General features: G+C 41.9%; 1 protein-coding gene across 1 annotated transcript in view; it reads right to left on the reverse strand.

Annotated features, from left to right (window-relative positions):
- LOC139381087 (kynurenine 3-monooxygenase-like) overlaps positions 1 to 12,707 on the reverse strand; it is a 36,806-nt gene that overhangs the window by 5,347 nt on the left and 18,752 nt on the right. The window contains exons 9-14 of the mRNA XM_071124340.1: positions 8,967 to 9,088; positions 8,221 to 8,368; positions 7,252 to 7,309; positions 6,923 to 7,005; positions 4,553 to 4,654; positions 4,336 to 4,395 (exon numbers count right to left, since the gene is read on the reverse strand). Of these exons, the coding sequence (XP_070980441.1) occupies positions 4,336 to 4,395; positions 4,553 to 4,654; positions 6,923 to 7,005; positions 7,252 to 7,309; positions 8,221 to 8,368; positions 8,967 to 9,088 (573 nt within the window). The remainder of the gene's footprint in view (positions 1 to 4,335; positions 4,396 to 4,552; positions 4,655 to 6,922; positions 7,006 to 7,251; positions 7,310 to 8,220; positions 8,369 to 8,966; positions 9,089 to 12,707) is intronic.

Genomic DNA, 12,707 nt, shown 5'->3' on the forward strand with positions numbered 1-12,707 from the left:
GCACAAATAGAGATAAAATGAATCACTAACCTTTGATGATCTTCATCAGATGACACTCATAGGACTTCATGTTACACAATACATGTATGTTTTGTTTGATAAAGTTCATATTTATATAAGAAAATCTGAGTTTATATTGGCGCGTTACATTTACTAGTTCCAAAAACATACAGTGATTTTGCATAGCCACATCGATTCAGCAGAAATATGCATCATAAATGTAGATGATAATACAAGTTATACACATGGAATTATAGATATACCTGTCCTTAATGCAACCGCTGTGTCAGATTTCAAAAAAACTTTACGGAAAAAGCAAACCATGCAATAATCTGAGACGGCGCTGAGAACAATAGTCAAATTAGCCGCCATGTTGTAGTCAACATAAACCATAAATTACATGCTAAATATTCCCTTACCTTTGATGATCTTCATCAGAATGCACTCCCAGGAATCCCAGGTCCACAATAAATGCTTGATTTGTTCAATAATGTCCGTTATTTATGTCCAATTAGCTACTTTTGTTAGCGCGTTTGGTACACCTATCCAAACGCTGGTGCTGCTCGACCATTTTTGCGGACAAAATCTTCAAAAAGTTATATTACAGGTCGAAGAAACATTTCAAACTAAGTACAGAATCAATCATTAAGATGTTTTTAACATATATCTTCAATAAAGTTCCAACCGGAGAATTCCTTTGTGTCTTTGGGAGGAACGGAACGCAGGCAGATAACATGTGCTATGCGCGTGACCTGGAACTGGATCTCTGCCAGTAGTCTGATGCATTCTGTTCTTATTCCGTCCCACAACACAGTAGAAGCCTCATTCACATTTCAATAGATGGTTGACATCTAGTGGAAGCTCTAGGAAGTGAATCTTCATTCATATCTAACAGGGATTTCAATAGGCAATGGTTTGAAAATATATCAACCTCAGATTTCTCACTTCCTGTTTGGATTTCTTCTCAGGTTCTTGCCTGCCATATGAGTTCTGTTATACTCACAGACATCATTCAAACAGTTTCAGAAACGTCAGAAACGTTCAGAAACGAGTGTTTTCTATCCAATACTAATAATAGTATGCATATACAGTGCCTTGCGAAAGTATTCGGCCCCCTTGAACTTTGAGACCTTTTGCCACATTTCAGGCTTCAAACATAAAGATATAAAACTGTATTTTTTTGTGAAGAATCAACAACCAGTGGGACACAATCATGAAGTGGAACGACATTTATTGGATATTTCAAACTTTTTTAACAAATCAAAAACTGAAAAATTGGGCGTGCAAAATTATTCAGCCCCCTTAAGTTAATACTTTGTAGCGCCACCTTTTGCTGCGATTACAGCTGTAAGTCGCTTGGGGTATGTCTCTATCAGTTTTGCACATCGAGAGAAATTTTTTCCCATTCCTCGTTGCCAAAAAGTTCAATTTTGGTTTCATCTGACCAGAGCACCTTCTTCCACATGTTTGGTGTGTCTCCCAGGTGGCTTGTGGCAAACTTTAAACAACACTTTTTATGGATATCTTTAAGAAATGGCTTTCTTCTTGCCACTCTTCCATAAAGGCCAGATTTGTGCAATATACGACTGATTGTTGTCCTATGGACAGAGTCTTCCACCTCAGCTGTAGATCTCTGCAGTTCATCCAGAGTGATCATGGGCCTCTTGGCTGCATATCTGATCAGTCTTCTCCTTGTATGAGCTGAAATTTTAGAGGGACGGCCAGGTCTTGGTAGATTTGCAGTGGTCCGATACTCCTTCCATTTCAATATTATCGCTTGCACAGTGCTCCTTGGGTTGTTTAAAGCTTGGGAAATATTTTTGTAACCAAATCCGGCTTTAAACTTCTTCACAACAGTATCTCGGACCTGCCTGGTGTGTTCCTTGTTCTTCATGATGCTCTCTGCGCTTTTAACGGACCTCTGAGACTATCACAGTGCAGGTGCATTTATACGGAAACTTGATTACACACAGGTGGATTGTATTTATCACCATTAGTCATTTAGGTCAACATTGGATCATTCAGAGATCCTCACTGAACTTCTGGAGAGAGTTTGCTGCACTGAAAGTAAAGGGGCTGAATAATTTTGCACTCCCAATTTTTCAGTTTTTGATTTGTTAAAAAAGTTTGAAATATCCAATAAATGTCGTTCCACTTCATGATTGTGTCCCACTTGTTGTTGATTTTTCACAAAAAAATACAGTTTTATATCTTTATGTTTGAAGCCTGAAATGTGGCAAAAGGTCTCAAAGTTCAAGGGGGCCGAATACTTTCGCAAGGCACTGTATTAGCAACTGAGACTGAGGAGCAGGCCGTTTACTCTGGGCACCTTTCATCCAAGCTACTCAATAGTGCCCCTGCAGCCATAAGAAGTTTTAAGAGTGTTTTCCTGCTATTGCATTAAGAATTGTTGTGCATTGACTGCTTGTCAGAATCAATGATTTATGTATACACTAGATGACTAGTAAGGGGCGCTGAGTCGAATCAACCTTGCCTCCATCTTGGCACTCCCCCACTGTTGTAAAATATATTTGGGAAGCTATAGAAATGTATTTATTAATGTCTACATTCATTTTTACAACATGTATTATATTGGACACACCTGAATGCATATGTTTCAATTATATTATGTGAGCTAAACATTAAAAAAAAAAAATATATATATATATATATATATATATATATATATTTTATATATATTTTATATATATATTTTTTTTTTAAATCCTTAAAGTATAATGAGATTACTAATGTTACTGTCCCCACTACAAAAAAAAATACAATACTTAAAACGTAATTTTGTCCTTTTAATTGAAATACTGTAGAAAGCCTCTCAATGGCCAATACATAGCATCAACAATCCATGGTTTATATACATTGAGTATAGCAAACATGAGGAACAACTTCCTAATATTGAGTTGTACCCCCGCTCTTTTGCCCTCAGAACAGCCTCAATTAGTCGGGGTATGGACTCTAAACGTGTCAAAAGTATTCCACGGGGATGCTGGCCCATGTTGAGTCTAATGCTTCTCAAGGTTGTGTCAAGTTGGCTGGATATCCTTTGGGTGGTGGACAATTCTTGATACACACAGGAAAGTGTTGAGCGTGAAAAACCCAGCAGCGTTGCAGTTCTTGACACAAACCGGTGCAATGTTCAAAGGCATACATTGTTTGTCTTGCCTATTCACCCTCTGAATGGCACAAATACACAATCCATGTCTCAATTGCTCAATTGACTCGAGGCTTAAAAATGATTCTTTAACCTGTCTTAGCTTTATCTACACTGATTTGACGGGGATTTAACATTTGATAGGATCATAGCTTCACCTGGATTCACATGCTCAGTCTATGTCATGGAAAGAGAACGTGTTCTTAATGTTTTGTATGCTCAGTGTACGTCATTGGTCAGAATACATGCTTCCCTCAAATGGCCCTCCCAACTTCCTTGAGAAGCTACAGTAGGCTACACACCGCTGTTTGAGTTGAGCACTGTGGTGGTGCACATTATAGACTACTTCATTCCCTTCATCTGAACATCGGAGTGTCAGCAACAATCACGCGAGTCAGTTCAGTGCACACAGCATAACAGACTAAATCAAATATTAGAGGATACATTTATTTGGGAATATATTTCGCAGAACATACATGCTTCTGTCTATATAATATATTATATTAGACATATATTATGTCATTTCCAAACCATCTCCAAACCTTTTGTCTATGGCTATTGTCTAAAAGCCAATATGAAATAAAATCAAACAAAAAAAATAATTTCGATTTTCAAATAGATTTCAGTATTCATTGCAAAATCCCTCCATCCTTTTGCAAGTTACATTGATGTGCTGTGCATGATGTTCTCAAAGCCAACAATTTTCTCTTTCTTTGCATCTCTCCCTTCACTGACACATGCCTTTCAGTCTGTACTTCAGAAATGTTTTGACGAACCCCCCACATCCATTTGTTATTCTCTTTATTAAATAGATGACATGTCCTCAAAGACGCCAGGTCAGACAATTTGAGGCAGTGCCAGGGCCAACAGGCTCGACGAGTAACCTCAACCCCTACAAATCATCATGGCCAACCACCATACCAACATCTCTTTGTCAGACAGGGAACTACATCTTCTTTTTGGTTGCAACTAGAAAAGCGCTGTGTCCCTCTGGTTAGAATCAATTCCCCTTTTCTGACCTTGCTTTTGAAAAGATTTTTGTAAAAGCAGTAGTACTGTAGGTTAATGGATTGCGCAGTTTCAAAATGTCAGAAAGGGCACACAAAGAACCTTCTAAATGCATGCACTCAAAGACCCAATGAAGAATGTACAATGTCATTTCTTACTTTGTCTTGCCAGTGCCAGCGTTTTACTGCCTCATGGTACCTTGTCCTAGTAAATGTAACCTGGGAACAGGGAATGGTGAAACACCGAGAGACATTAAGAGAAACAAATATAGAAACACACAGAAATAGACTTTTAGAATCCTTCACAGTAATGAAAACTTAAAATCGTATTAAATGTACTATCAATTGGAGAGAAATGTATTACGAAAAAACTTGCCATGGTATATAAGGGGATTACTGTCCTTGGCATAATCATGTGGAGGAAATTGTCTACGTATTTTCGGAACAGGAACCATTTGGAATTGACATGTGACCGCATCTAAAAAAAGATACAAAATACATCTGTCAGCAAATCGAGCCACCTGTGCTCTGGATGAATCCGATTCATTACATGTACCCATCATACTGAAAACCCCATTATTTCTCCTGTAATACATGTCATTTTCAAAATGACCATATACCCACCACTTTGACATGCATTACCTGCCCTTTTTAACATTTCACCTCCACAAACACCATGATCAAACAAGCTCATTAAAAGGGGCATTGGGTGCCAATTTTCTTAATTATATCTATAGAGTGAAGGCTACATTTAGCTCTGTAATCAGGTGTTGTTATGGTTCTAATGGAGTCTTGCCAAGGTGCTGCGGCTGTGTGTGTCACGTGCGATCTCGGGGAAGAATGGCTACACGGCTAATGTGGCAGTATACAAGGGGAGGGTAACACTTAAGGCCAATTACCGTCTTTGTGCACAGAAGGATGAATTAAAGGATGGGCATTTAGTGAGAGCCTGCTTCCTGTCAGCATGTGATGTCGCATTGGCAGCTCGCCTGCTGTCAATTACTCCGGACTCAATCAACTCAATCTCCCCAACCTCTGCCCAAGTAGAGGGAAATGTTTGTACACCCCTCTGCTGTGCCTGTGGACAGTCTCTCTGAACATCTTGGAAGACAGTAATCCTTGATGCTAATTAGATGGCAATAATTGTCATAACCGAGGCTGCAAATCACATGGGATTCAGAGAACCTTTGGTTTTGGTCTTAGTGTTATCTTGTCTTCTTGGTGCCACTAATTCATTCAGTGTGGCATCACTAAATGTTGGAGATTATACAGATTAATCCATCTATTAAATCACACACTGTATAAGCCGTCTTTGAGAAATGATGTTGAATCGATGAGAATGGCCGTTAAAGCTATTGATTGATGCAGACAGAGGCCAAGCTAAGTAGATAACCTATTACAGATATGATGTTCAGCTCACATTATCTCTTTCATTGATTAAAATGGTTGACACCATGGCTACATTATCTAAACGGAGCTTTTTCATCATAGAGTTCTCCAGATCCAGTGTCGCTGAAATCAGGCGTGCGTGCTCAGAGGTGCGTGCTTAGTCCCCTCCTGTACTCCCTGTTCACCCACGACTGCTTGGCCAAGCACAACTCCAACACCATCATTAAGTTTGCTGACGAAACAACGGTGGTAGTCCTGATCACCGACAACGATGAGACAGCCTATAGGGAGGAAGTCAGAGAACTGGCAGTGTGGTGCCAGGAACTCAACCCCTCCCTCAACGTGAGCAAGACAAAGGAGATGATCGTGGACTACGAGAAAAGGAGGGCCGAACAAGCCCCCATTCACATCGACGGGGCTGTAGTGGAGCGTGTTGAGAGTTTTGGTGTCCACATCACCAACAAACTATCATGGTCCAAACACACCAAGAAAGTCGTGAACAGGTCGCGACAACGCCTTTTCCCCCTCAGGAGACTGAAAAGATTTGACATGGGTCCACAGATCCTCAATAAGTTCTACAGCTGCACCATTGAGAGCATCCTGACAGGTTGCATCACCACCTTGTATGCTACAGAGGGTAGTGCGTGCGGTCCAATACATCACAGGGGCAAGTTTCCTGCCATCCAGGACCTATATACTAGGCGGTGTCAGAGGAAAACCCCCCAAAATAGTCAAAGACTCCAGTCACCCAAGTCATAGACTGTTATCTCTGCTACCGCACGGCAAGCGGTACCGGAGCACCAAGTCTAGGTTCAAAAGGCTCCTTAACAGCTTCTACCCCAAGCCATAAGACTGCTGAACAATTCATCAAATGGCCACCCGGACTATTTGCATTGACAACCCCCCCTTTGTTTATACACTGATGCTACTCGCTGTTTACTATCTATGCATAGTCACTTTACCCTGACCTACATGTACAAATGACCTCGACTAACCTGCACCCCAACACATTGGCTCAGTACTGGTACCCCCTGTATATAGCCTCATTAAAACGTCATTGTTGGTTAAGGGCTTGTAAGTAAGCATTTCACGGTAAGGTTGTATTTGGCGCATGTGGCAAATAACATTTGATTTGTATAGTTTGATCACTGTAGTTGTACTGTGCCTGGCAAAACTGGGTTGTATTCATTAGGCACCAAACCGTTGAAAACATACTGAAACAGGGAGTAGCTACTTGGACTTGCCCAATAAGAAATGGTAATTTCCGTTTCTGTTGCAAAATGTTTGAAAACGTCTGCCCTGATGAATAAGACCCTGGTAATGGATCTTGTACTAAGCTAAATGGGTACTCAATTACTTCGACGTAGTTGTACATGGCCAGGTCTGCGATGGCATGGTCGTCTGGGACTCGGACTCGAGTGTACTCAGGCAGAACAGCACCTGAAAGAACCAGAATGAATATAATAAAATATATAAAGTATATTATATCTTTTCCCAACATCCACAGACACACACAGGTACATGAAATGAAACATGTATATTCAGCTCCACCAACAAAACAACTCCCTTTAGCTGGTTGTTGTAGAAGTACTTTGACGTCAGGGGAAATGGATTTGAATGCTATGGTCCTCTAGCTGCCAAAGTACATTTGCTGTGCCGTCTGTAATGTGCAGTGTGTTCACTCACTGAAATCTTCGTTGAGCTGGTCCATGATTTCGTTGAAAACAAGGCAGTCTTCAAAGCCCTGGAAATAAGCTTAGTTAACTATTTGTTTCAAATGACGTTGAATCAACAATATTTTGGAAATGACATTAAATCAAGGTGTCATATTTTATAATAAGAATAATAATGTGTGTCCTGTCCAGGGGGTGTACTCGGGACAGAAACAGGCACCCCTGCTGCGTATGTACAGTGCCTTCAAAAAGTATCCATGACTTTTTTCCACATTTCATTCGGTTATAGCCTGAATTCAAAATCGACTATTTTTCTCACCGATCGACACACAATACCCCATAATAACAAATAGAAAACATGTTTTTAGAAATTTTTGCAAAAGTATTGAAAATTAAATACGGACATATCTCCTTTACATATTGGTTTCCTTCCTGTCCGGCAACTGAGCTAGGAAGGAAGCCTGTATGTTTATAGTGACTGGGTGTATAGATACACCATCCAAAGTGTCAATCATCTACTAATAGGTTCCCTTCTTTGCAATTTATTGGAAAACCTCCCTGGTCTTTGTGGTTGAATATTGGCTTATTTAGGCTTGCCATAACAAAGGAGTTGAATACTTATTGACTCAAGATATTTCAGCTTTTAATTTTTAATAAATAAGTAAAAACATACTTCCACTTTGACATTATGGGGTATTGTGTGTAAGCCGGTGACAAAAAATTAAGAATTGAATCAATTTTGAATTTAGGCTGTAAGACAAACATTTTGAAAAAAGCAAAGGGGTGTGAACACTTTCTGTTTTTACTTCTTTAAGGCACTGTATGTGCTAAGAGACACAGTGAAACCATGACCTTGGCCCTATGACCTTGCTAGCGCCATGCTCGTAACTGAGCCACACAGGACCGCGCAGGTCTCATATCTTCCATCCTCCTCCCCCTCTTGCTGTTCCCCTCTGTATATACTGCATATACTTCGACTTACTGCGTTCATCCCCTGTCCGTAGAATGGCACCACAGCGTGGGCTGCATCCCCCATAAGGACACACTTATCACTAAGGTGATATGGAGAGCACTTCACGGACACCATGGCCTGGGCTGGTAGACGGAAATAATCCCTCTTAAGAGCATCCCTGTGAAAGAGGGTAGCAGAGAGACACACAATGACCGCTATGACATTGATATGCATAGTGTATGGTACATGCTGATTTCTTATACAGCTACACTGCAGGACCTTATCCATGCGCTCTTTTCAACAATTGTATCTAATGAGAGAAGAATATGGTCATACTCTCCGGCCTTGCATTGGCAGAGGAGGGCAGCTAGGATTAAAAAACAAACACATCAGCTAGTTGTGTTATATTGTAGGTGTAACATTCTTTATTTCAAAAGAAATTACATAATTTAACTGTGGATTTAGACAGCGGGTGGGGGGGATCTAAAACCAAACAGCATTTAAGCTGTTTCTCCTGCTGCCTTTCAAGTCAAGTCAACCCTGAAAAGACCTATACAGAGTTACACACCTCAGCTGCAACATTCTGTTCAGCACAATAAAAAACTCAGCTCTCCAGGCTATGTAATGGTGGGTCAGTAACTTCACCCTCGAGATGATGGATGTGGTTTGACCTGCCCTGATGCAATAAAAAAATGTAAGTGGGCCGGAGGGATAAAGGGATAGAAAGGAGGATAGATGGAGGGATGGAGGGACACGGGGAGGGGAAAGTCACTTACGCTCCTATTAGTGGGATGGCGTCGGGAAAGTATTTCTGGAAGAACTCAATGACCTGGTCGCCCGTGGTGACATTTTCAAACTCGTCAAACGGCATGAAGAGTGTGCAGGTGAAAGTCTTGTCCTGAGAACAAACAGTATGGAGATTAATGCAGTAAGCCTAACAAATGGATGCTTCACACGAACTAATGGATGTGGCGCAGCGAGATGGTAATGGTGGGTGTGTTAGCAGGCCAGCCTATCCTAGAAGTCCTAGGAGTGTCGCTACCTTGGCGGCAATGCAATGCATTTTTGCAATGCAATGCATTTTTCACCATCCTCCCAATGCACCCTTGAGCTGTACTGAGTGACAGTGCGAATGTACCCTTGAGCTGTACTGAGTGACAGTGCTAATGTACCCTTGAATTAGGTGCATTAACCTGGCTACACTCAAACAGAACAGCTGTTCCTCTTTCGCTGAATAGGCCAGAACTTTAATAATGGTATTAATAGTAGCAGCGGTGGAGGCTGAGAGGTGGGATTACTGCCTATCTGCTATAAATGCTTTGCTGACATTTTGTGGGAGCGTTCACCTCTGTTAAAAAGTAGGGCTCGACCTGTGGGACCCAGAGTAATTGAGAAGTGAAGATGTTGGTGAAAAAGTTTAGTGGATAAAAGTTTATTTGAGATAAAGTGAATGTATAGATCTGGACCAGGAGAATGATTTTTTATTTATTTTTATTTCACCTTTATTTAACCAGGTAGGCTAGTTGAGAACAAGTTCTCATTTGCAACTGCGACCTGGCCAAGATAAAGCATAGCAATTCGACACATACAACAACAGAGTTACTACACATGGAATAAACAAAACATACAGTCAATAATACAGTAGAACAAAAGAAAAGAAAACGTACAGTGAGTGCAAATTAGGTAAGTTAAGGAAATAAATAGGCCATGGTGGCAAAGTTTTTTTATTTTTACCTTTATTTTACTAGGCAAGTCAGTTAAGAACAAATTCTTATTTTCAATGACGGCCTAGGAACAGTGGGTTAACTGCCTGTTCAGGGGCAGAACGACAGATTTTGTACCTTGTCAGCTCGGGGATTTGAACTTGCAACCTTTCGGTTACTAGGCCAATGCTCTAACCACTAGGCTACCCTGCCGCCCCTCTTAAGTAATTACAATATAGCAATTAAACACTGGAATGGTAGAGCGGCAGAAGATGAATGTGCAGGTAGAGATACTGGGGTACAAAGGAGCTAAATAAATAAATAAATACCAGTATGGGGATCAGGTAGGTAGATGGATGGGTTGTTTACAGATAGGCTAAGTACAGGTGCAGTGATCTGTAAATGGCTCTGACAGCTGGTGCTTAAAGCTAGTGAGGGAGATGTGAGTCTCCAGCTTCAGAGATTTTTGCAATTCGTTCCAGTCATGGGCAACAGAGAACTGGAAGGAAAGACGACCAAAGGAGGAATTGGCTTTGGGGGTGACCAGTGAAATATACCTGCTGGAGCGCGTGGTACGAGTGGGTGCTGCTATGGTGACCAGTGAGCTGAGATAAGGCGTGGCTTTACCTAGCAGAGACTTGTAGATAACCTGTAGCCAGTGGGTTTGGCGACGAGTATGAAGCGAGGGCCAACCAACGAGAGCGTACAGGTCGCAATGGTGGGTAGTGTATGGGGCTTTGGTGACAAAACGGATGGCACTGTGATAGACTGCAGCCAGTTTGTTGAGTAGAGTGTTGGAGGCTATTTTATAGATGACATCACCGAAGTCGAGGATCGGTAGGTTGGTCAGTTTTACGAGGGTATGTTTGGCAGCATGAGTGAAGGATGCTTTGTTGCGATATAGGAAGCCGATTCTAGATTTAATTTTGGATTGGAGATACTTAATGTGAGTCTGGAAGGAGAGTTTACAGTCTAACCAGACACCCAGGTATTTGTAGTTGTCCACATATTCTAAGTCAGAGCCGTCCAGAGTAGTGATGCTGGACGGGCGAGCAGGTACGGGCAGCGATCGATTGAAAAGCATGCATTTAGTTTTACTTGCGTTTAAGAGTAGTTGGAGGCCACGGAAGGAGAGTTGTATGGCATTGAAGCTCGTCTGGAGGTTAGTTAACACAGTGTCCAAGGATGGGCCAGAAGTATACAAAATGGTGTCGTCTGCGTAGAGGTGGATCAGAGAATCACCAGCAGCAAGAGCAACATCATTGATGTATACAGAAAAGAGAGTCGGCCCAAGAATTGAACCCTGTGGCACACCCATAGAGACTGCCAGAGGTCCAGACAACAGGCCCTCCGATTTGACACACTGAACTCTATCAGAGAAGTAGTTTGAGAAACCAAGGCTGTCGAGTCTGCCAATAAGAATGTTGTGATTGGCAGAGTCGAAAGCCTTGGCCAGGTCGATGAAGACGGCTGCACAGTAATGTCTCTTATCGATGGCGGTTATGATGTCGTTTAGAACCTTGAACATGGCTGAGGTGCACCCATGAACAGCTCTGAAACCAGATTGCATAGCGGAGAAGGTATGGTGGGATTCGAAATGGTCAGTAATCTGTTTGTTAACTTGTTTTTCGAAGACCTTAGAAAGACAGGGTAGGATAGATATTCGTCTGTAGCAGTTTGGGTCTAGAGTGTCACCCCCTTTGAAGAGGGGGATGACCGTGGCAGCTTTCCAATCTTTGGGAATCTCAGACGATACGAAAGAGAGGTTGAACAGGCTAGTAATAGGGGATGCAACAATTTCGGCAGATAATTTTAGAAAGAGAAGGTCCAACCTGGCTGATTTGTAGGGGTCCAGATTTTGCAGCTTTTCAGAACATCGGCTATCTGGATTTGGGTAAAGGAGAAATGGTGGGGGCTTTGGCGGGTTGCTGTGGAGGGTGCCGGGCAGTTGACCGGGGTAGGGGTAGCCATGTGGAAAGCATGGCAGGCCGTAGAGAAATACTTATTGAAATTCTCAATTATAGTGGATTTATCAGTGGTGACAATGTTTTCTAGCCTCAGAGCAGTGGGCAGCTGGGAGGAGGTGCTCTTATCCTCCTGGACTTTACAGTGTCCCAGAACTTTTTTGAGTTAGTATTACAGGATGCAAAATTCTGTTTGAAAAAGCTTGCCTTAGCTTTTCTAACTGCCTGTGTATATTTGTTCCTAACTTCCCTGAAAAGTTGCATATCACGGGGGCTATTCGATGCTAATGCAGAATGCCACTTGATGTTTTTGTGCTGGTCAAGGGCAGACAGGTCTGGTGTGAACCAAGGACTTTATCTATTCCTAGTTCTACATTTTTTGAGAGGGGCATGCTTATTTAAGATGGTGAGGAAGGCACTTTTAAAGAACAGCCAGGCATCATCTACTGACAGGATGAGGTCAATGTCATTCCAGGATACCCCAGCCAGGTCGATTAGAAAGGCCTGCTCGCAGAAGTGTTTCAGGGAGCGTTTGACAGTGATGAGGGGTGGTCGTTTGGTCGCAGACCCATTACGGATGCAGGCAATGAGGCAGTGATCGCTGAGATCTTGACTGAAAACAGCAGAGGTGTATTTGGAGGGCGAATTAGTTAGGATGACATCTATGAGGGTGCCCGTGTTTACTGATTTGCGGTTGTACCTGGTAGGTTCATTGATCATTTGTGTGAGATTGAGGGCATCAAGCTTAGTTTGTAGGATGGCCGGGGTGTTAAGCATGTCCCAGTTTAGGTCACCTAGTAGCACGAGCTCAGAAAATACATGGGGGGCAATCAGTTCACATATAGTATCG

The sequence above is a fragment of the Oncorhynchus clarkii genome, chromosome 23, assembly GCF_045791955.1.
Source record: "Oncorhynchus clarkii lewisi isolate Uvic-CL-2024 chromosome 23, UVic_Ocla_1.0, whole genome shotgun sequence".
NCBI classification, from domain to species: Eukaryota; Metazoa; Chordata; class Actinopteri; order Salmoniformes; family Salmonidae; genus Oncorhynchus; species Oncorhynchus clarkii.